The sequence below is a fragment of the Epinephelus lanceolatus genome, chromosome 21, assembly GCF_041903045.1.
Source record: "Epinephelus lanceolatus isolate andai-2023 chromosome 21, ASM4190304v1, whole genome shotgun sequence".
NCBI lineage: Eukaryota > Metazoa > Chordata > Actinopteri > Perciformes > Serranidae > Epinephelus > Epinephelus lanceolatus.
The window spans coordinates 23,850,351-23,875,579 of NC_135754.1; the positions used below are offsets into that span (position 1 = coordinate 23,850,351).

Consider the following 25,229-nt stretch of genomic DNA (forward strand, 5'->3'; position numbering starts at 1 on the left):
AAATGGGGAAAAGGCACGCAGGTAAATAGCAAACATCAATGAGGTCAATAGAAGGTAATAAGAAGCTTAATGACAAGACTATTAACACGTGAATTAAATGAATGCAAATCAAATTACACATCAAATATGTCTTTTTTTCCTACAAGGGTTAAATGTTTTCATTTGAAGCCGCCTGTACAGTACACTATGTTTAGAATCTGATGGGAAGTTACCAATTATCTCTCTAATTACATCTGTATTACTGCATGAAAAATGAGCTTTCCTGCATTTCTAATGCTGCCGAAGACTGAGCGAAGGGGGGGGAGCGCCAAATCTAAAGACTGAAAATTTAATGATGTACATTATTGCTAACAACTATTGCTCTTCCTTGGGCGAGTTAATTAGCAGATTATGGTGTTAGTGTATGATATCCTATACTGCCCTGGGTGGTGTTGGACAGTGCGAGGAGTGGTTCATTTTCAAATAAAATATGTGTTTATGTCAGATTTACATTTGATATCACTCACTGCACATCAGTGGAAGTTAAAAATGCCCATGGGGGATAAATGTTAATATGACATAAAAGTGAAGCTAATCCAACCCCCCTAAAATGTGAGGTGTTAAAAATGTCCCACTTGGCTCGATCAGTGGATGTGTTGATGGAGGGGGGAAAAAAGTGAAATTGACAATATCATTGTAGGAGCGCACTAAAGGGGCGACGGTCCGCTCACTACACTGAAGTAGGGATGTCTACAGTGGAAGAAGAAGAAGGGGGAGGGTACCACTTTGTCACAGGCTGCTATGTAGATTAACCTTTCAATTAGTTGTTATCAGGTCCTCTCCATGTCTCGGCGCAAGCTTTTCAGCCTTCGTTTCAAGAGATCAAATCCCACGAAATCGCTCGGATATGTCGCCGCACATGTATCCTTCGACGTTTCCCCGATAATGAAGAGGAGTATCCGAGGGGGGGAAAAACTTGAAGAGGTAAACTACCAGCAAATATTTACGCTACACTGTGCCCTCGTTTTTTTTAATATCTCTTCTTTCATACTACTTATATGTTCATCCTTGCATGAAACTTGGAATTTGTTGTGTCTTCTCGCCCACGGCGGCGACACATTACATAGGTAGGTCGCTTTTTTGCGTAACATCTAACACAAAAAAACGATGTGGAAAAATCCCGAGGAGGCTGTGTGTATCATTTCCTAATAAAATATGGAAAACGAGAGCGGAGCTGAAGCTGAGAAATGGGAGCTAAAGAAACTAGCGATACATAATTGAGAAGCAGTGATGAAGGAGCTACTCTCCCGGCAGTCGTGTTAACTTGTATTCCCCCCTGAACGTCTTTTTTCCCCCCTCCAGGGCTCACTATTTTCCCTCATTGGAGATATTTGATAGTTAATGGTGATAAAGAGGTCATGCCATCATTGCACAGCGCAACACAGGACGTTTATAACACCGCCTGGCGAAGACGTTGGAAGCGAAGCTACTTTTTTTTGTAGCTTAACGGAAGGTTTATTTATCGCCGCCAATTGAACGTCACACAGTTTAAACGTTAAATATCAGGAGAATTACGGCTCCTCTCGGGGAAATAATGAAAAGGGGAGGAAGATAAAGAGGAAGGGGGAAGGAAAAGGCGATAGCTTAGACACATTTAGCCTGCAGGAGTCTTGAATATGCTACCTGGAAGCTGATTTTTATTGAAAATATTAAACGTGTGCCACTTTAAATCAGCGCCGCAGCTTTATGCAAACAAATGATAGATTTAACAAACAGCCAATTAAAGTCTAAAATGTTCCAAATCACTTTCAAGTGTAACCAACTGTTTCAAGGAGGAATCTAAGTAAAGGTGGGCCGGCGTTAAACGCTTTGCAAATGAGGTTAAATATTTATCCCGTTTAATCGTTACTCGAGCAGTTCACGCCCGTTATAGCGTATTTATGACTTAGTAATGTCCCGTCGCCGCGGTTGGAGCTGTAAGTTCCGACATTATGAGCGCTGGAGGTAAATGATATCAATTCATCACTGAAGGCACCTTAAGAGGCGGGTCAATTGAGTGAAGTGACAGATCATACAGCCAGTGCCGTGCCTCTTAGAGTGAGCTCATACATAAAGATTGACATGTGCTTTATCAAACCAGAAATCGGATCTTGTCTTTACAGCCAATATTGAAGTTGCTAGGGAGGGCACATTAGTGTAGGTAAGGTTTAATGAGACTCCATTGGATTGTAATCAGCGTCATGTCGGATTCATGTAAACTACAACATTGTAACAAAATGGCGACTGTTTAGGTGACATCAGTAATGCTGGCAACACTGTCATTTATCAGCTCAACTCAGCGGAACACAACTCTAGGTTTGTCACGTAGTTATTACCGGTTCCCTCCGTCGTTAAACGGCTCGCGCAGTTGTTTGCGGACGTGCCTCGAGCGTCGTAACGGCAGCTGTCAGGAAGTGAACATTGATTATACATCTGTCATGAGAGGCTCGCGCTGATCGGTTCGTCGCTGCGGACGTCGAGCTGTCAAAAGTCGCGTGCGGACAAGTAACGGTTAAACTTTACGTCTGATACCATCTTCCTTGTTTTGTGTGTTGTTTTTTAAAGCAGTTTGTGTGTGAAATGTTACGGTGACATTTTGGGAAAACTGCGTGCTGCAGAAATAAAGGTGAACTTGTTGGGTTTTTTTTTTTTTTTTTTTTTTTGTTAATGGCGAAGGGAATTTGAAAATATGTACGTGTCAACCAGACTGTACTTTCCCAGAAGTCAGTAGAAGTTTCTAGCAACCTGTCATACTGTTAAAACTTATTACTTTCACGAAAATAGTCTCTTTTGAAATGGACATCTGGTTTGGTGTGTGGATTATGGTGTCAGACTGTGGATTAAGTCACTCGAATTTCTTTAGCAACCATGACAGCTCCTTCATCTGTTTTTATCCATCTGTTTCTCATGTTTTAACACATTTTTAACGTCCTGCATTCCTCTGCTTTCGTCTTTATGTCCAATATGTTGTAAAATAGCTTGTGAATGTGACTATAAGGAAATAATTAAAGGGGAGGTTGTATTTTACACATGTATTTGACCATATTTTGTTTCCTTCTTTTAGAATTGAGCTGGGATTAAATAAATAAACCTCCAGGTCAGCTACCGTTGTGGAATTTACTTGTGCCAACTTTTCCTCAACTTTTACGTCACACACCCCAGGATTGAGATGTGGATGCAGGCGTGGAACATAACTTTTTGACCTTGTTAAGGATGTGGATGTACCCAGTGTTCAGCAGCAGAAAGGGGGAATCTTTATGGATCACATTTTTGTGAGTCTAATTGTTCAATCATGGTAAAACTTGCAAACCCTCTGTACACGGAGTGGATTCTCGAAGCAATACAGAAAATCAAAAGGCAAAAGCAGAGGCCCTCGGAGGAGAGGATCTGTCATGCGGTGGCCACATCGCATGGACTGGACAAGAAGACCGTCCTTGAGCAGTTGGAATTAAGTGTTCACGATGGCTCTATTCTCAAGGTTACAAATAAGGGGAGCGCCTCCTACAAGGACCCAGGGAATCCCGGGAGGGTTGGATCAATCCCGCCTGCAAATGTGTCTGTGCCATCAAAGGAATCTATATGGAATTCAAGCGATCTGCGCCATATTGATTGGAATAAAATACTTAAGAGGGCCATCGAGGGCCTGGATGATACCCATGGCTCCTCGCTAAAGAACATTGAGAGGTACCTGAGGAACCAGGACGACCTCTCAAACATTGTCGATAACCCTGCTTTCCGGCAGAGGTTACGACTGGCGGCCAAGCGGTCAGTCAACAATGGCAGGTTGCTAAAGAATGGCCCGCGGTATAAGCTCAGCCATGGCAGTGCGGAGGGAAGGGGCTCCAGGTGTCCAAGTGCTTCCCCCTTGGTCCTGTCATCAGTGACACTCCTCCCTCACGAGCGAGACCAGGTACACACACCTTGGCCTCTGCATTCTCACCCTGCATGTCACCCTGGACTTGGGTCTGTCATAGCCACAAGGCCACAACATGTCTGCCTAAATATTCTTGTTAGTAATGTGTTATTGATTTCAACCCCTTACCCAGCCCTCACATGTAGGGAAGCTTTGTTTCGCGAGAACTTAAGACTTGTTTTGGAGGGTAAACGCTGGCATTTCCATGATGTCATTACCAAGGAGGAAGTTTGAAAGTTTGGGCCACCACTGAGCAGCATTTGCTTAATAGGAATTTTATGATTGTGGTTTTAATCTTTGCAACCCCAGCTTGGCAGGTCAGAAACAACGCCATCTAGAGCGTGTCCCTTTGGGGCTGTGTTGCTGTTGGTCTTCATAATATGAGAGCTTGGATAATCAGAAAGTCATGCTGACAGTGTGTGGTAGGCAGTCTGCTGTAGGCTTCCCACAGGTTATGTAACTCTAGCCTAATGACCTTAAGGGATGTGGCTGGCTGTCTTGTGAGTAGCAAAGCATTAGAGAACAGATTTGGGGTATTTCTTTTCGGTTATTTACAAGGGCACAAGCCGAAACTAGCCGTCACAAATAGCGCTGAGAAATGGCAGCTGTGTGGTAGGACAGAATATTCTCAGGCTGCATGCAGCTGGTGTGACCTTTTTGCTAACAGAGATGCCCCAGAGAGGAAATAAAACCATATAAACAAACTTCCAGGTCGCATTGTTTCTGCTGCTTTTGGCACCTCAGGGCTGGTTTATAGTTTGCAGAGATTGTGTCTCTATTACTGGCACTTAGCTATAACACACACTGTAGACAAAAGTCTATAAAATTACAGCACTTTTGTACTCGCTTTGCAATTTTAAGACACTGTCAAGCACAGGAAAAGTGTTTCATGGAAAATAGTTTTCATTGCATGGCCCTAAAGTGCAGTGTACAGTCATTTAGATAGTTTGTCGTGAGGGTTTTTTGCAGATGGTGTGTCAAGATGAAGTGCGGTCTAATAGCTTATGCACAAGTTATGCAGCTGAAGCGGCTAGCAGCATCAGGCTATAGAGATGTCACCCTGCTCCCCACCAGTTTCACAGTGAATAATCAGGAAGCGACACCTTGATACTGCAGCCACAACTGTGACTGTGTCTGTGGTCAGGCCAAAAGTGAAACTGAGAACTGTTTAGAGACACAGTGTCCTGCGATGGTTCTCATAACTGAGGAGGGCCTGCTGTTTTCCATTTAGAACATTTCAACCTATTGCTCCCAGCCTGATGACATCACCTAGCCCAGTCCAGGTTTACCGTTCACTTCAAAGGATGAGACATCTCTGCCTGTTCAGTTGTTGAAGTGTGTGTGTGTGTGTGTGTGTGTGTGTGTGTGTTGAGAATAAGAGATACTTTGAGGTAAAAAAGAGCAGTCTTGGTTTAGAGTTTATTAGATTCTGAAGAGACTCTGGCAGGAACAAAGGCAAGGAATGAGTTTTTTTCCCTTGCTGCGTTATGCAACCACTTGAGCTCTCTCTCTCTCTCTACCAGCAGTTTTCTAATAGGACCCCACCCCCTCACTCAGGACAGCCTGCTCTTTTGAAGCAGCATAATTTCCTGTAATGTACTTAATTTAGAATCCCCAAGTAAATCATCAGCATCTCTTCAGCTGTGTTTGTTTCTCTATTTTTCGCATTTTTTTTTTTGTGCTGTGCAGATTGCAAATTGCTATTGGTTTTAATCACCAGGCCTGAGAATATTCCTGATGGAAATTAATTCTCCAGTTCCTGGATTAGACTTCATAGCTCAGTCAGCGGAGACTGTGTTATGAAGTGAAGTCTTATTAAAAAAAAAAAAAAAAGAAAAAAAAAAAGCTTGCCTATCAGCACTGAGCATTTCATCAGCAGTATGCACAGGCTGCATATTAGCACTGATGTCTTATTAATTTCAATCTCTTTACATTAATGTTCTTGCTTGTATCTATAATTCTCTTGTATAAATCATATCTATGATGTTTGTTAGCCCCAAATCTGAGTTTGAAGGCTCTCAAGAAAATTGTTTATTCATTGATATTATGATGATATTAAATGATAAAAAAATCAAACACACTTTTTGTACATAAACAAGAAGTTATAGCCACAACACTGAGGCCTTGTTTGGCTGCATCCTTAAGCAATGATAGCATAGAACAGCTTGTGATCAAGGGCAAAATAATAATCTTTCTCCATGTATCTCTGCTCTGGGCGAATGGGATTTGATAAGCGCTAAATGGACAGACTTTGTGGAGTCCAGTAAACAAAAGTAGGGCTGCAACTACTTAGCAATTGTTTTCATTATTAATTGATCTTTACAATTCGTGTAGTCCATGTGATGTCTGAATATAGTAAAAACATTCTTCAAACTGAGTCTGTTGTCCAACCAACAGATTAAAAATCAATTTATTACAATATAAACACAAAAATCAGCACATTTGAGAAGCTGAAAGCAGAGTATGTTTAGCATTTTAGCTTGATACGTGACCTAAACCATTTATAACTTTATTAGCAATAGTTATGTCCATTTGAATTATGAAGAATAGTTTCATTTAGGGATGTTACTTAGGACTAGTTTCCCAGATGTTTAAAGTGAAGTTGAAGTTTAGACTAGTCGAGTCGTCTAAAAGTAGGAATACCCTCATAAAACAGTCAAAATTAATGTAAAGCACTTTAATGTTAAACATTGTCCACAAAATATACCGTGTACTTTACTTGAAATCTTAAAACACATTTTTCAGTAACAAAATCATATATTAAATGCAGCAGACTTTGCATCATGTCTTTTGAACATAGCACATATCCTACAAAACATGACAACAACTCACCAAATAAAAGTTAACAATATATTAACAACAATATTCTTTAGGAAAATATATATTTAGGCATTTTCATTGGGGGATTGCAGTTGCATAAAGTAATAATAGTTTTAATAATAGATTTAACCGACTAGTATTCCTGGTGTCAACTACCAAGGGTAGCAACCAACGTTGGAAATTAACTTTTGTGTCCACCTGCCACTGTGGCTGGTGGATTCCAAAATCTACCAGCGATTACCAATGGCTGGTGAGTAAAGCAGATCTAGCAGCGACTTGCATATTTCACCAGCCTTTGACTGGTGGCTGGTGCTAATTTACATGTAGCAAAGTTTAATCGACTAGTTGACAAATCACCCACATACCTGCTCACCACCAGGCCTGTTCAGCAACATTGTTTGCCATTGCAGACCTGCCCAACGTCAATCTAAGCAATCATTACATTATTTGTCTTCTGTTAAACGAAACAATACCACAATCACCGATTAGCTCTGAGCCACAGAGTTGCACTCTACAGGTGCAGCCTCATCACACAGTAGCATTTCACTGTTTTTACGTCCATAATCACAGCTGTATGAGCAGCTTCTAATGCCAGTGCCCACTTTCAAATATTGACCTGGCAGGTTGGAAAATAGAGTAATCATTGATGTGGCAGTAAACTGCTTCCCCTCTCCGTAACAACTAATTGATACAACAGCCAGGAACAATGACCAAATCCCTGCTGTGTCCTTGCTGCATTTCCCCCTGGGGTTTGTTTGGATGCTGTGGCAGGTTGAAAAGGATGCTCCTGTCTTGTGTTTGTTGACTAATGTAAAAGGGAAAAAAAGTACCGTAATTTAGCTGTGGGTCAGAAGGAGGTCGGGACCGATAGTGATTTGGAGGTTGCAGATTTTGTTGAGGTCAGGATGCTGATCTGCGTCATAGAAACCAGGAACTAATTATGGGCATCCCCAGAGTGCCCTTCAAAGCTCCAGTCAATTGACGAGGACTTAGTGTGTAAACTGATGATGAGGTGGGTTATTTATGGTCACACCCTGTGAGTATTATTTTCCGTTAAGAACTTCATCTTAAGCAAGGAAGGAGGCAGCAGTGTGTTTGATGCTCCTCTAGAGACTTGTGTATGTGATCTCATATTTAAAGGGACACCTTGTGAGAGCCATGTTGTGTCAACGTGGGTCGTGATTTCAGCCAGAGATTGGTCTGATTCTGACTGGCCGTTCTACGAGGAGATGACACTAAGTCTTTTCCAGTTTCCTCTGTGTGAAGCGAGCCTCTCTTCATTGCGAGTGATCAATGGGGAAATCCTCTTAAACCTTGAGCTCATATTTTACTTCTTCTGAACTTAACCGTAAGCCCTTAAATGAGTGTTTGTTCTGAGACTTGCAACATTTACAGTGGATCATGGCAGCAACAATGGGAGCATGTTTTATTATTGAGGTAATTTGATTACATGCTGGTTAATCCTTTCAGACTGGAGTGCAAGCTTCAAGAATTGGATTAAGCCCTTAAACTATGATTACTAAGATCACTTACCCATTCAGATGTAATGGATAAAGGAGGTGGATCTCAATATCTCTGAGGATGAGACTCATTTATTATTCATTCCTGGTCTGTGAGAACTCCTTTTTTTTTTTTTTTCATTCTCTGAGCTTATGCTTGTAGTTCATATTTCCGTGGCCATTTCATTAAATCACACACTGGCGTTATCATCCTGCATTAGCTAGCAATAAGTCCACAGTGATCTCAGAAATCCCGACATGATAAAACATCCGAAAACAAACAGGCTTTTTCAGCCACTTCATACACAGCCTGTGCCCGTTTCTGTTTTTTAAACAGTTTGTCTCTGTTTGTGTTCCCACCCAGCTCCGGGTCGACCCCATCCCAATATGCAGTTTCTGTCTTGGAACGAAAGAGTCAAATCGGGACAAGCGGCCAGAAGAGCTGCTGTCCTGTGCAGACTGTGGGAGCAGTGGTAAGTCGCCTTGGATGTTCTTACAAGCATACAACATACTGTAGTCTGGACAGAGCTGGTAGTATGTCAGCAAAGGCTCATGTGCAACAGTGTCCATGCATGTTGGGAATAGAGGTGGCCGATATAGTTAGACTCATTAAAGGCAGTTATTCAGTATACATCACATTAGGGAACATATGCAAAATCCCATGTAAAATATTATAATAGTGTGTTAAAGGAGCTGTATGTGACATTGGGAGCATATCTATCATTCACAGTCTGGGGTGGAATTGACTGCACTTAGTTCTCAACATAGAGGTGGCAGCTAACAGTGCTAACCCCATTAACAGGGCTAACAACAGCAACAGTGCTGGTGGGGCTAACATTGCTAACCTGAGGGAAAACAAGAGGGTGAGCGCTATGCTTTCGCAACAGCCCTGTTCCAATATCAGTTGTAACCTCTGTATGAGTACAGTGCAGAGCACAGATGAACTAGCCAGTGAGATACACTCACAGGGACTCACATGCACTAACATGCAGGTGCCAACATACACAGAGGTAGCGTGACTTCTCTCTGCTCAGGTTGCCATTATTGCACTAAATCTTTATATAGCAAAAGCGGTTTGCTGCTATATTAATGCTCTAATTGTCACATACAGCTCCTTTAAGTGCAGGGTTACTGTGTTACTTTGTTCTGCATTAAATCAGACAAAACTCTTAAAACGTATAAAGCGAAATCTTGCTAGTTTTTAACTTAAATTTGCTTGAAATAATTTGGACCACAATATTTCTACAGCATGTAAAGACATAAACTTATATCATTGTAATTTTGTGGCAGTAATATTACATTAATACCCTTTCTTAGTAAGAAATGGTGACTTAAAAATAGCAGCAAGTAGAGGTGGGTGATCTAGATTACATCTTCTATTCCATCTCTTATGGTAATTTAATATCACAATAGAGTTATATTTGCAATTATTGTATTGCTATGGAGTTATAGCATGATGTGTAGGGCTGTTTTTCGGTACCCAATACCTTAAAGGTATCGACTGAAATAAACCAAGCAGTATCAAAACTTCTCCAGTCAAGCTATACCTGCATTCAATTTATAAAAAAATATATATATTGTTATGGTTTTGCTTGCATCCACTCACCGCAGTTGTGAATAGATTTAATGTGACGTGACTGGCCCACTACCACATCAGCTACAACCTATATGGTCTTTGGTGTGGTTAAGTTAAGTTCAGTGTGCTGACATGCCACCAAAACATTCAAAAGTATGGCTGTACTACACACCTGTGGCATCTTGTGGTTTTTTTACATAAGTAAATGCTTCCATTTATTGAATAAGGTAGAAAATAAATGTCTCAAATTAAATACTACATTGGTATTGGTATCACTTTAAGAGTACTGTTTTTTTTTTTTTTTTTAAATACCCAGCTCTAATGATATTTTGCATTTTTTGGACATTTATTTGTCCAAATGTTTATAAAACCAAGTGAAATTGTCTGTTTTATCTGTCCATAATCACACTGATGCAAAAATCTTCCAAATCCAATTTTTCCACAAAGCACTCCTGCTGATAGATTTTCAAAATTGCCTGCAATAACATTATACAACCAGATTTATCAAAGCTATCTCTCTTGTATTATCTGACAATATACAGCTTATTAGAGTGTCACCCGACGCTGGTAGCAGCAGCAGTTCTCAGCATCGGTTAGGCAGATGTCACATTCTTGCTCCACATTTTTCACTTCCCTTTAAGGGATTTATTGGAAGAACAATGTTCAAATTGAGTGGCTGAAGGGATACAAATTGCTTGCAACCCTCAGCGGGCTCAAGAAGGGCAGATGCTCTATAAGTGGCCATTAGAATCTGAAATCGCCCAAGTCATTTTCGCTCAATTCAAATTCTTCTTATAGAGTGCGCTAGGCACAGCGGATCAAAGATCAACCCTTTTCCCGCTGCAGATTGGTGGCATTTCCTTTACTGTTCTTTTGTTCCAGACAAAACTGCTAACCCCCCATAAAATTACCTCTGCCAAGGAGTCATTTATGTTTGAACAATTATTTTAAATGCCGTAAGGAATTGTTCTCCTGGTGACATTTTTATAGCTCAAATTTGACTAAGTAGTGTCGAGGTGGTTTTCATTAACCGCTCGTAGTGTACACAAATTGTGCTCTCACTGTAAAACAGCTGTTTTACAACCATGAGAGGGAGCCGGGTGAGGGTGAAGGCAAGCTTTTACATGACTTTCATGGATCGGCTTCCATTAGAATGAGTGCTGCTACTGTTTCTGCCTCATTAAGATCAAATTATCTGTAATTAGCAGCTCAGATGTTTGATCATACTGTTTTTAGACACAACTTGTGGCTAGGGGAAAATAAGTGTTGCGGACACACAGGCCCCGGCATTGTTTTTGATGATGTAATGTGTTAATATTTAACCTTACAGTGTGAATAAATGGAAAGCCTTGTCTCTAGCTGTGTGTGTCAACGCTGGTGAAAAATGTGTCAGGCTAATATGTATTTTCGATTGCTCCTGAAGGGCATCCATCATGTCTGAAGTTTTCCCCCGAATTAACCTCAAATGTGAAGAGATTACGATGGCAGTGTATTGAATGCAAAACCTGCAGCTCCTGTCGAATACAGGGGAAAAATGCTGTAAGTATAATGTTGCATACATTTTAACACACACCATTATCTGTGTCGTTGGCTTGGAGGTAGATCCCATTTTGTGCATCCCTGAGGATTTGTTGGTTTCCCTCAGATTTGAAAAGCCCCTCTTGTGCTTATTTTTCCAAAAGACTTTAAATGACGGGGGGGTGTTAACATGTATGCAACAGGGACATCCCTTACACATGCCTGCTGTTCCCTTTCAGGATGAGATGCTATTCTGCGATTCATGTGATCGGGGCTTTCACATGGAATGCTGCGACCCGCCGCTTTCAAGAATGCCAAAAGGTGAGGTGTTTACACTGTCTGGCTTCTCTGTTTCCCTCTCTGCTGTCAATTCAAAGCCTTTTCTTCACAGACGGCCGTTTGGGGCTGTCACTCAGCACACAGAGAGGCAGCGATGGCTTATTAGAAGCTTTGCATGCATATCAAATTATTCCAGCATCCCCGGGGAGATTCGCTATCTCTGGATTACAGTACTGACCCTACAGCGAGGCTTGTAATGATGGCGCACGTACTGTAGTAGGACATTTGGCAGGCAATTCATACAAGTCACATAGCTTTGCTCAACAAGCTGACACGAAGTCTATTTCACTGGACAGAGAATTGACCCAATGTTTTTCTTATGGATTTTCGCTTTGTGCTGAGTAATTGATTGTCATTGTGAGCTGGCGGGATTCTCGCCAGCTCTCGGTATTAAAGGAAATGTTTCAAATGAATGTACTGTATGTCCTCTGAATTGATGAACCCACTCAAACGGTACTCTCTGTGTTTGGACACCCTCCAGGTACCTGGATCTGCCAAGTGTGCAGGCCGAAGGAGAATGGGAAGAAACTGCTGCACAAGAAAGCCGATCAGATCAAACGTCGATATGCAAAGCCAATCGGAAGGCCCAGAAATAAGCTCAAACAAAGAATGTAAGTGTGCAATAATCTGAATATTAGCAGTTTCAATTTGTTAAAGGTGTATTGGTAATAATAACGTTGTATTCTCAGTTAATTGCTAAAATCTGGCAACGCTGCTGAAAAACATTGCTGTGTGCTGCGCATTTACTTTGGTGAGCCCAATGTTATCATACCAGTCAAAGGTTATGGTCAAAACTACTAAAATATGTTGTAATAAACTAGAATTATCCTTTACAGAGACTAAGAACACACCAACCAAACAATAAGTAATAAAAACAACAGTGAAATCTTTTCAAAATCATTTAGTGTTTATTTACTGAGGCGCAATTAAACTTCACAGTTTTTTGGATTCAAACTGCGTCAGTTTCTTCCAAGAAACACTTGTACTCACGCAGAAATTAAGAGTTAAAGAAGCAACAATTTATAATACATTACACTGTTTGATTTTTAATATAGTTGATGCATGAATGTGTAAGCAGTGTAGCTGTTTGAGGCGAAGTTAAACAACTTAATATTTTGTTGGTAGGTTTATCTATAGCATTGCATCATATTTTAGTAGTTGATAACATGCTTTGCCTGTAAAGTCCTAAGCTGTGAAGTAACTCTACATGTCAGAAAAATGCAATGGAGTAAGAAGAACTAGTTGAGTAGAAGCATAAAGCAGCATAAAATGGTAATACACGTACCTAAAATTTGAGCTTAAAGGGACAGTTCACTCCAAAATTTAAAAAAAAAACATATTTTTCCTCTTACCTGTAGTGCTATTTAACGATCTAGATTGTTTTGGTGTGAGTTGCTGAGTGTTGGCGATATCAGCTGTAGAGATGTCTTCCTTCTCTTGAATATAATGAAAAATAGATGCCACTCAGCTTGTGGTGTGCAAAGTGCCAAAAAGCACATTTAAAAAAATTAACAGTAGTGTCTCTTTCCAGAAATCATGACCTGGTTATTCAAGATAATCCACAGACCTTGTTGTGAGCAGTTTCATGAAGGAACTATTTTCTTTCTAGCAAACTACACCCACCAACCATATCACCATGCAGAAGGAAGTGTGCATCTACTACTAGTTCACCTAGCACCACTGAGCTAGCTAACCTTACAGCTCAGCCAAGGAGGACGCCATTGATGTTTACAACTTGCACTGTCATGAGCATGAGCCTCTTGTCCATGAGTAGATGCATGCTTCCTTCTGTGCAACTATTCAGTCGGCAGGTGTAGTTTGGTAGAAAGAAAACTCACTCTCGGCAGCTCGCACCAAAACAATCTAAACTGATAAATAGCGCTACTGGTAAGAGGAAGAATATGTATTTTTGATTTTCAGGTGAACTGTGCCTGTAAGTACAGTATTTGTATAAAAGTTACACTCCACATCTGGCAGTGAGATCTGACCTTCCACACCAATTTCTTGTCTTCACAGGTCTGTAACCAGTGGTGACGGCTCCATGGTAGCACTGGGAGGAAGGGGGTCACCTGGTAGGGGTCAAAAGATTACCGTCTGTTCCACACCTTCATCTGGTCATGCTGCATCTGTGAAGGACGCCAGAGACAGATTGGCTGTTGCAGACCCCTGTTGTGCGGTCGACGCCACCCAATTCACCACTTCCACCCCCACCACCACTCCCCCCCTCACGCCCACCTCCACCCCAGCTACACTCACCGTTAACAAGAAAACCAAAGGGCTTATCGATGGGCTTTCCAAATTCTTTACCCCCTCCCCCGTGGGCCGTCGCTCGCGAGCTGTAGCCGTAGAGTCGCCCGCCAGACAGTTAAGCTCTAGAGACAAGGGTCCGCCCAAACTGTCCAAGCCACCAGAGCCGTTTGCCTTTGCTGCTGACGCCACTCAAAAGATAACCCCCTCGTCCTCTGCTCTTCCTCCCGCTCCCACGTTGCCGGGACTTAGCCCGCCCTCGCAGGTTTCCAGCAGCTCCACCTCTGCTAACTCGCCACAGAGCTCCTCCAGCCAGTCTAGTGTTCCTTCCCTGAGCAGTCTCTGCAATAGCAGCCAACTTAAGGGACTATTTGACGGACTCTCTCACATTTATACTACTCAGGGACAGTCGCGGAAAAAGAGACTACCTTGCTACGCGCCGCCTAAGCGCATGCACCATAAGCAGGATTCACCCCATGCGTCCATAACGGGGCCCCAGCGCCTTGGAAAGAACGAGTTTAATAAAAATAGGTTACACTCCACATCTGCTGGGCCGGGCCGACCCAGAGGACACCCATTTAAGATGGTCAGTCATTTCAAACGTAACCCTTTCCTTAAAAAGCACAGGACACTAGGCAGGCTGAGGTATAAAGTGAGCCCTCAGAAGGGAGCCCCCTCGCCAGGAAAGGGAGACATGACAGATGGAAGAATTAAGCCTGAGAATAATCATGGTAAGCAAGGCTCGAAACTCCAGCCAAGACCTGCGTCTCCACACCTTTAAGCTTCTTCTTTATTTTTTTAAAGCTTGACACTCGCAGTTATTTTTTTATTTTTTTTCCAGACTAGAGCTAATCTTTTTTCTTTGAAAAGACACCCTCAACATTCTAACAGACTACTAATCTTCTGCCTAATTTGAATTCTTTTAGTTTCTTAACCCAGTTTCGTTGCGTTTTTTGACTTGGCTGCGGAGTTGACGTGGCTTCCATCCTCTCGCCCGTTGGCTTTTTGTCATAGTGCATGGCCCACTAACTCCCTCATGTTGCTCTTTGCTCTGTCCTTGACCCCTCTGCAGTAGTGCGCACGTTGTGATCACTACCTAGTAGAGGCTGTAGTCACATCAGCGCTCTTCCTCATCCCACCCTCACTCTTGAAATCACTGTCTCCACTCAACCTCACTTCCAGCGGTCATTAGACATATACAACCCAGTGATTCACCCACCCAAGTTGACTCAGAGCTGACATGATGATTATAGCCAGAAGTGCAGTAACCCTTACATTTCACTGTCTTCAGGGGTGAAGTCACAGTTTAAAGAAATAACACGCAGCAAAAACAAATGGATATATCTCTCAAGCAGTTTTAAACAATATACTGCACAAACACTACTTAGCCCAGCAGCACATTTCCATAAATATGTTAATGACACATCACGTCCACTTATAATGGTTTTTTGTTTTGGTGGTTATGTCATGGTGTTGATGTCTTTCATAAAATTACTGCCTGCTTTCCAACATCAGTTTCTTTTCATGTCGACACTCGCTCCCTTCACTGCATCTGCTTCTTCATTCATGGGAAACTGTCTTGGTGGATGACTAAGCACATGAAAGCGGTTACGCAATTAGAGTGATTTAGTTTCACTTCATTACATTAGGGATTTTCATATAAACATGCAAAGATGATACATTATGAAATTCCTCAGAGACACGGCCTCAAACAGGCTCAGCAGCAGCACTCACAGTATAAGCACATTTGCATAGAATGCATTTATGAGATTATTCAGCCACGGCTGCTTCAAACAGACCGGTGCTGATGTGCTATCTGATGTGTTGATGTTTTGTTATTGTGCCTGTAACAGGCCACAACGGGGAGCTGCGTGTGAAGCAGGAGGCCCAGGCAGACTTTGCGGCCATGTCCAGAGACCACGTGACAGAGGAGGACATTGAGATGTTCACTCATGTCCAGGAACTCGCCGTGCAGGTGAGAAAACCGGGGAAAGGGCTGAACGTCTTACACATCAACAGGAATTTAAGGGTTAACTGAGCAGTTTGCAACTTAATTTTATTGATTATTTAAAATTAAACAGCGGGGTTGACATGGGCAACATGTGCAGGAACATGGTCTTTCAATAACATATCTACATCTTACATCTTACAGACACATTTATGTAGTGAAATATTTGCAGTATTTTACATATTCAAGTCATATTCTTAAAGTTTACTGAAGATAAAGTGTATTTCATCAACAATTTCCTACTTTTGTGAAAAGCTGACATAAGATTGTGTCAGACTTCTTTACATGGTCATCTGCTCCAAGCATGCAACTCCAAGTGTTTACATGACATACCCTGCTACATGTAGCTACATGCTAATGTCAAGGAAACATGTAATCTTGGTTGCCAGTGTTTTTGGATCTGATTCCTGCTGGAACAAGCTTTAATTAGTGATTTGTCTTGGTAGAAAGTGCCGCTATTTGCCAATACAGTCATTCCTAAGATGCAATGACGATACCCGATACCCCGGCTTAAAAACACAGGTGCTAAAATAGAGCGTTTCAGACAGGTGTTCCAGTACAGACAGTATGAGGAAAATGAAGTGTTTTTTGAACATTAAAGCATGTAAACGTGTTCTAGTAGAACCCAAAATACTTAATAATAATTTGAAAGAGATATTTATGCTGAACCACACAGTTACACAGGTATAATGTAACAAAAGAGCAGTCAGCTTCTTTTCCAAATATTTTCATTTTCTCTTGCCAAAATCACAAGCCCAAAAAATATGGAAATAGCAGCCTCATGTTTATTTATTTAAGTTTTTTATTAATCACACTACCACCAGAATTGGTTTGGTACTTGAGAACCTATTTGTGTAAAATTTTACAAAATATTATCATGTTCTTCCAGTTTGTAGTCCTAGTGTGGCTCCCCCAAAATATCATACAATCATCTTCAGTTATTTCCTTTACAGATTCTCTCTCCTGTTCATTAGTTTTTTGGGTAACTGGACAGTTTGATGTGTTAAGGGTAGGAGTGGGTAACAAAGGTTCCTCAGCCGGCATTATCTTGATTTACTGTAAATCAAGATAATGCCGGCTGAGGCACCCTTAAAGGTATATGCATGAGTTGTCGGTTACTGTTTGTAAACACAGCATCCAAATTTGGCCCCTCCTCTCTCCACTGCTAGCACGTACACTGTAAGCTTTAGCTGTGTGTTTAGCTTTAGCAAGCTAGCTAAGCTAACTGCTGACACCTTCATGTCCAAAAGAAAACAGGCCAACTCTGCATTGCTCTACGTCCCCATCCTGTCCTTCAGTGCTCGCCAGGGAAAGTGAAAGGGAACCCCAGATTTACTCTCGTTTTGGGACGAACTTTGGATTTTTCCTTGCAATATTTGCGTTTTTTGTCACTGTGTTCACAATTTTTGTTGCTCCCTCTTGCATGTGTACTGCTCATGGTCTGGCACCTGGTCGCTTGCGTTTTATAAGGTCCTTACATCACCTGTACACTGTTTTTAGCTGGGGGCTATACGCCCATAAACATCTTGAGTACATTAAATAAGAAGAAAAAAGGGAAAATGATTGAGAGAGAACTTCTGCATGAGTCGTAGTTTTTATGTAAAATCTTGCATAGTTTACATTACTCATGTCCATCCCATGTGTTTTTTAATGTATCCCTATTCTAAAAGCCAGTCGATCTGAAGCTAAAGCAGTTGAAAAATGAGCATTTAAGATCTTACCGGGGACATATTTTGGTCAGACTGAATTTATCTTCCATTTAAACACGAGCACTGTGAGCCACAATCTTGATTTGAGAATTTTGTCACAATATCATTTTTATGGACTGGTTATTAGAGACACTGTGAGATTGAATTATCTGGGTCACCACATTTATCCATTTGCTTTTATTCCCTCTTTTCACAGAGAACTGGATCTCTGATGAACACAGACTCCGTGCGATGCCCTGCCCTCATTGAATTTGGAAAGTATGAGATTCAAACCTGGTACTCGTCGCCTTACCCTCCTGAATATTCAAGGTAATGTTGCTTTTACGTGACGAATAATGTCCAGTGTCTTTGTTACTTGAGTTGCATTTCATTTCAGTGTCCTTTTAAAAAAAAACCTCTCATGCTGCAGCTCTTTCTTTTGTCTTTGTCAGATTACAAAAGCTTTATCTGTGCGAGTTCTGTCTGAAGTACATGAGGAGCAAAAACATTCTCCAGAGACACACAAAGAAGTGTGGCTGGTTCCACCCACCAGCCAATGAAATCTACAGAAAGGACGACCTTTCTGTATTTGAGGTCAGCTTCCCTTTACAGCAATAAAGCAATAACTGTATGCTGCATGAGATTTCCACTGAATGGGTTCTGGGAGGAGGAGGGGAAAAAATGGGAACTGTTTGAACAGTGTCCTCTTGGTCTTTTTATTCCGTGTTTAGGTTGATGGAAATGTCAGCAAACTATTCTGCCAAAACCTCTGCCTGTTAGCCAAGCTTTTCCTGGATCACAAGACCTTGTATTATGATGTGGAGCCTTTCCTCTTCTACATACTTACAAAGAATGATGAGAAAGGCTGTCATCTTGTGGGCTATTTCTCCAAGGTAAGAATTACAGACTGATTATATGGGAAATGAAGGAACACCGCACATCATTTCTGAATGGTGATACTGATACAGTGAGACCTCGCTGTAATTTGTCCACTTTTGTAACGTGGATTGAATTTATTCGTGGTGGTGGTTAAATGATGAGTCAGTTAATCGATTAGCCAAGCAGAAATGCCAAACATTAGTCAGTTACAGCTTCAGAACTGTGAGAATTTTCTGTTTTTGTTTAACATTGTTGTAATTTGATAACAATTATGTAGGAAAAAAGTAGATTTTGAGGCAAACTGTGATGCACATTTTTCACTATTATCTAGAGCTGCAACAGTTAATCAATTTGTGGTCAACTATTTAATTAATCACCAATTTAATAATCAACTAATCAGTTTTAATAATGGTTACTTTAATCCTCTATGAGAGTAAAGTGAATATCCTTGGGTTGTGGACAAAACAAGACATTTAAGGACATCATCTTGGGCTTTGGGAAACACTGTCATTTTTGACCATTTTCTGACATTTTATATGCCGAACAACTAATCGATTAATAGAGAACATAATCGACAGATTAATTAACAATAAAAATGAACATTAATTGCACCCTTGCAATTATTTAGGGCTGTGTATTGGTTAGAATCTGGCGAGACGATATGTATCATAATACAGGGGTTATGACTCGGTATATTGCATTTTCTGTTTTTTAAACCTAATTTTTGGAAAACTGTCAGTGCTAGCATTGCACCCTTATGACTCTCAGGGTGTCTACAGGTCCTTTAAAAGTCCTAAAATGTCTCATTTTCAGTGTTACAACAATAAAGCCTTGAAAGTCATAATAGTCTTAAATTTGAATTTGTGAGGTCTAAACTACTACAAACATTTTATCTAATTCAATTTATACATCTTTTATTGTCTTTTTGTGAACATGAGTGAAGCCTTTCTATGTAAAAGTCCACATTTCTAATGTTACACATCTTTAAAAAACTATACTAGTCATTTTACTTTATACTTGCACTTACCTGTTCGCAAAATGTAGATGAAGTTAACTTACTCTAATAACCATATTCCTATTTAACACCTGCCTCTGCACAAGACATATAAATCACGTACCTGCAATGCTTACCTGCGATGCGGAAAATAATTAAGACATAATTACCGGTAATCAAAAACTCTGTCCTAAATTTGGTTAAAGGGTGTTTTGAACTTAACTATCTGATTCCTGTAGACACCCTGGACTCTGCCTGTTTCATAGGCTTGTGTTCCTTGTGTTTACACTAGCAATATATTGTTACATTGGAGGGGAAGAGTCAAATGGCTGAAGTTAGATTACAACACTTCTCGCTGTCAAGGGTTTAAACCATAGACTGTATAAAATGATGGACGTAGCCACTGTGGCATTACACCCATTGGTTTGTGGACTCCTGTTTTGAAGTCTCAAGTTTGGCATTTTTGCAGTGGCCATCTTGGATTTTTTGTAGCCAAAATTTGACCATATTTGGACAAGAGGGTGATGCTAACACTAGCTGCTAGCTTGGTTAGCACTGTGCATTTACAGTCTGTGGTTAACAGTGACAATGCTACTGCTAATATTTGCTAGCAAAAACAGGTTTAAAACCATTTTGAAAAAAATGCGCTTCCCAAAAATGAAACATCTCACTCCTTCAAGGGTTTTTAAGTACAACCAAATGCTGAACAAGACTTTTTTAGACAACCAAATAACATTACAGTTAACTTTCATCACACTGAAATAGCAGTAGCTATGGCTACGCCCACACTCAACAGCCTGCCTTTCATTATGCATAACTTCACACCTTAATAACATTTAAATGGGTGAGTAACATGAAAAATCACCCCCCATTCAGTTGTCATAAATGGGAAAATCAGGTTGTAAACATGTTTATTTCTGCTGTAAAGTTGGGCATTTTAAATGGGTGTCTGTGGGGATTGAGTCGTTTCTGGAGCCAGCCTCAAGTGGCCATTAAAGGAACTGCAGTTTTTGGCACTTTAGCATTGGCTTCATTTTCAGCCCCAACAGCTGCCGCTTGGTTTAGACACAACAAAAATGAACCACTGCCACAAATCTTTGCATGTTAACTATTAATTAAAAATCAGTACAGTGTTTTTGAGAATATAGTACCACCAATTATATCACAATAATTAAATGTGTGCATATTTTCTTACACTCCTGCTATTATCTGACATTTTCTGAATCAAACAAGTAACCAGATAATCAAAAAAATAACTGACAGATGAACGAGCAAAAACACAATTATCATTCGTGTAGCTACAGTTCAGAACAGAGTGATACTTTTTAGTGAAAGCTCATCACCCTGTGTGTGTGGTGTGCACGTGAGTGTGCACAGCTTTAGACAAGGACAATGGCAGGTGCAGTAAATTGCCAGCTTCAGCAGAGCTCTGACATACTTGATCTGTTTCTCCTTCCCTCAGGAAAAGCTTTGCCAGCAGAAGTACAATGTCTCCTGCATAATGATCATGCCTCAGTACCAAAGGCAAGGATTTGGAAGGTTCCTTATTGATTTCAGTAAGTTCCTTAATGCTTTTTTAGACCACTGCACTAAGTTTTTTTTTTTTCACTGGTCTTTACAAACAATTTCAGATTAAGGGGTGAATTTGTAGCTTGTGGCAAGGTGCTGTTATTTGGTTAAGGCTTTGAAGTAGCCTAATCAAGAGCCTTCATGTACAGTGTTTAGGCAATCACAGAAGATTAGGAGTGAGAAATATTACATTCTGGCTGCATACGTTATTCGACAGCCAATAGTACTTCACCTAAACACTGCCTGCAGAGCGTTTCCATAGAAAAATGCCCCTGATTCTCTCTGCTTGACTCGTGATGAGGTGTAGATACTGCTTTTATGTTTTAGCCCCTTAAATGCAGCACATACAATATTTAAAGCCTTGCGGTCCACTTTTGAAAACAGTTGCTGCCTTGAGTGGATTTCTGTGTTTAGGCAGGCAGTTTTTTTTGTCATTATAGGCGTTTTATTGTTTTTGAAGAGTTGTCTCTTTGCCGAGTTTGTGTGTGATGAAGAGAAGGAAAAAAGGGAGCGAGCGTGGGGAGGGCGGGCGCTGGTAATGGAGCATTTGATTTCCTGTTCACTTTGGGAGCCATTGAGACACGGAGATGCAAGAGGATCTGTGATATTGAGAGTGTGCTGATAACAAAGACAGGGATTAAGGGAGATTGAACACAGCTGAGTTCTGAGCTCTTTGAAGGCTTTATTGGAAAATGTAGCTTTGGAGCTGGAAGTTGTTTAGATTAAGATTTTCTGTTATATTGGATTGTATTAGAGGAACACTTTGTCTCAGGTAGCTGTGAGAGCGGAGCATTAGCGGGCGCCTGTGTGAAAAATGTTCCCTTTCAAATCATAATTCAAAGGGCTCAGAGCAGCTCTTTTGTTTTGCTATATTAATGATGATATACTTGTAAAGTGACACAGAATGAAATATGACTTTTTTTCAATTAATTTATTTGAATATTCATCGCTAAGTGTTTGTTATCACGGGCTCCTCTTCTTAGCTTTAGTAATGAATATTGTCATGATTACTGGAATATTATGTGTTCACTGTTTGGTGATTAGATTTGCTTGTTTGGTTCTCGGTAGTGGGTGCACATTAAAAGGCATTAATTAATTTCATGCCGCTCATAATGGATGACCCTTGACAGGGCCGCTATAAAACTAATTACACACAGATACATATTAGTATTAGTTTTTTTTTTCCTTGTTGTTATCGCTCCTAAGTGCAGTCTCTTGTGAGCAATGACATCCAGCTGCTTCTCTGTTTCGCTCTGTCGCTTTGTTTCCTCTTTACTCCCCTCTTTCAACCTCCTTTGTTGCCCTTGCCAGCATGTATCATAGCTTCTGACGGAGGTTGAAGGAGAGGAAAACTGATTGCCTCGCCTCCCTTTATACTATTTGAAGGTGAAATCCCAACCAGGGTTTGGTGTCACATCCTTACATGAATATGTAATCCATAAGGGAGGAGGAGGGGGGGTTGGTGTAGGGATTGAATTGCAATCTGAAATAACCCAGCAGCAGCCTCCAGCTTGACTAAAGCATTTTGTTTTTGTTTGAATCTTGTCTTTTTAGGTTACCTTCTCACCAGGCAAGAAGGACAAGCCGGCTCCCCGGAGAAGCCACTGTCAGATCTGGGTCGCTTATCCTACCTGGCATATTGGAAAAGTGTCATACTGGAGTACCTTTATAAGCACCCAGATAAACACATCAGTGTTAAAGGAATAAGCAGGGCCACTGGGATGTGTCCACACGACATCGCCGCTACTCTCCAGCAGCTCGGCATGATTGACAGACAGGATGGCAGGTCAGTTTCCGAGCCGCAGTCTCCTTCAGCCCGCGCTGCTGCTTCTGTATGCTGTCTGACTTATCCAGGCCAGCGGGTATTTTTAACAGCGTATCCATTAATGCAGCTGAATATTGACAGAAGTAAGTCAGGTTAAGCACCCCCAAGGACACGGAGCACCTGCTGTCCCAAAGAGCTCGTCTTTGTGCTCGCGTTTAACCACACATCACCTTCTGTCTACCTTCTGTCTAGCGTTCCACTCTTTTGTTGACATGGGCTTTTCTCGCTGTGACTTAGGATTGTGTTGATCAGAAGAGAGCGATTGATTCAGAGGCACATGGAGAACCTGAGGGCTAACCCACGTCGGAATGAGGTAGACCCCGACAGCCTGAGATGGACACCTTCCACGACTCCCAACGCTGTCCTGTCTGAGGAGGAGAGGGAGGCAGAGATGGATGTAAGCTTCCTCGTTCATCAGGAGACACTTGTTATTTGTTTACACTTGCCCACAATGCTGTTATTGGATGTTTGTTTGATTAGCTGGAGAGTTCAAATAGAGGCCATTAATGGGGAAAGCATTATCACTGTCAGCAGGCATCTAATGTTGTGCAAAATTGCCCTAAATCAGTTCACTACATAATTGATAGTGCTGAATATTCCATGAAATGCAATCTTTCCACGGTTGCTTAACGGGGAACATTTCCTCCATGACGGGCAGACATCCAATCAGGACACTGCTCTTATTATCAGGAGGAACCTGCAGTGATTCATTTGTCATGATGTTAATTCCAATCTCTTGTTTTCCCATTAGCCTCATTGCTCAGATGTTGGAGCCGTGCGTGCGCCTTTCCCAGAGATAATGCGTCTTGTCTGTTTAATTACCAGGCTGAGCGGCTGAAGGAGCAGGCCAGTTGCTGGGAGAAGGAGGAGAGAGAGGGCTTCATGATGACTCACGGCAGTAGGCAACCTCTCACGAAGGTCCACTGCAAGGTTCCGTTCAGGACCTATGAACGTCGCCCCGCGCTGTCATGGACCAGACGCATCCAGCAGTCGCAGGAAGTGAGCGATGACGAAGCCGATGATGACGACGACGATGATGATGATGACTCCGATGGCTCACCACCCATCCTAACAAAAGCCCATGCGATGCTTGCAGCCAAGAGAAAGGTGACTTTTATTGTTTGTTGATGTGAATCACCTCTTTTGCATCACCACAAATCAGCTGTTTCCTCCTGCTGGGATTATCTCATTGATAATCTGGAGTTTTGTTCCAGAACAAAGTGGAATTGAATGTATATCATTAGATATTTTCCTTCATTAGAGGCTGTGTTGTGTATTCTGGTGAGATGGAAAGGTTTGATAAATATTCATGAATTCAGTGGAGGGTTCAGTGGCTTCCTCCTGTCATCTGGAGCCTCCCTGTGTGGCTGCAGCTGTAGATAATAGATTGTGTTTTCACTGCTGGTGTCGAGACTGTGCAGGCTAAACCTTGTACTATTGTCAATGGTCATGGTTAATTTACTGCCCTCCTCTGTGCTTCTCACATCTGTTCTGTCTATATGGCACTGCCCCCTTGTGCTGGAGATAATATTACAGCCGGCTGCATGATGTCAGGGAGACCTTTTCAACAAAAACAGTATGGAAACCAGGAAAGAACGACGTTGGCTGTTTGAGTTTATTTAGTGCATTAGTTACAGTATTGATTTCACATTCCTCTTGCGAAGGATTTCGGAGAGGAAAGCGGTTAAGTCGTAGGCAGCCGGTGGGAAACAACTGGAGAATGTAAAGTATAGACTGTGGTTTCTGCTTACTCTGCCCATCTCATTTGTGGTTTTCCACACCAGGCTGCATCGCTCAAACATTTAGTCTCACAGTGTGGTTTCAACATTTTACATTTAGCACAAAAGCCTGAATGAATTTCTGCTATTTCCTCATGGAGGTCATCCACCTAGTGCCCTTGTTTTCAGTCTCTACAAAACCGCTTTGATGGGGCTTTTTATTCTGTTTTCATTGGCTCTCCCTTTGTTTGTCTTGCAGAGAACCATTGTGCTCAAGAAGAGAGGGCGTAAAAGAAAGAGAATAAACAGCAGTGTAACAACAGAAACCATCTCGGAGACGACAGAGGTGCTGAACGAGCCGTTCGACAACTCCGAAGACGAGCGTCCTATGCCCCTGCTGGAGCGCACCTGCAGAGTGGGCAAGATGGAGGAAGAAGAAGAGGAGGAGGAGGAACAGGAGGACAAGACACCAATTACACCAATGAAACGGCGGAGAGGTCGCCCAAGGCTGGAGAAAAATGCACAGAAAGACAATCTTGAACACTGGAATGAAGGTATTTGCATCTTGACTGTCGTAGAATTACTCTGTACTAAATTATCTCTCATAATTGTTTTATA

At 41.4% G+C, this 25,229-nt stretch overlaps 1 protein-coding gene across 4 annotated transcripts in view; it reads left to right on the forward strand.

Annotated features, from left to right (window-relative positions):
• Positions 1–700: 700 nt before the first annotated feature.
• The window catches only part of kat6b (K(lysine) acetyltransferase 6B), a 28,716-nt gene continuing 4,187 nt past the window's right edge, over positions 701–25,229 (forward strand). The window contains exons 1-16 of one of the 4 annotated variants that reach the window (XM_033611713.2): positions 701–963; positions 3,083–3,928; positions 8,615–8,723; positions 11,250–11,365; positions 11,584–11,665; positions 12,165–12,294; positions 13,700–14,661; positions 15,784–15,905; positions 17,844–17,956; positions 18,079–18,220; positions 18,358–18,519; positions 20,962–21,055; positions 22,623–22,854; positions 23,131–23,290; positions 23,719–24,000; positions 24,871–25,165. In XM_033611713.2, the coding sequence (XP_033467604.2) occupies positions 3,311–3,928; positions 8,615–8,723; positions 11,250–11,365; positions 11,584–11,665; positions 12,165–12,294; positions 13,700–14,661; positions 15,784–15,905; positions 17,844–17,956; positions 18,079–18,220; positions 18,358–18,519; positions 20,962–21,055; positions 22,623–22,854; positions 23,131–23,290; positions 23,719–24,000; positions 24,871–25,165 (3,619 nt within the window). In that variant the 5' untranslated portion in view covers positions 701–963; positions 3,083–3,310. Of the gene's footprint in view, positions 964–2,151; positions 2,335–2,357; positions 2,645–3,082; positions 3,929–8,614; positions 8,724–11,249; positions 11,366–11,583; positions 11,666–12,164; positions 12,295–13,699; positions 14,662–15,783; positions 15,906–17,843; positions 17,957–18,078; positions 18,221–18,357; positions 18,520–20,961; positions 21,056–22,622; positions 22,855–23,130; positions 23,291–23,718; positions 24,001–24,870; positions 25,166–25,229 lie in introns of those variants that run through there. The other 3 variants (XM_033611716.2, XM_033611714.2, XM_033611715.2) reach the window with 3 other exon arrangements.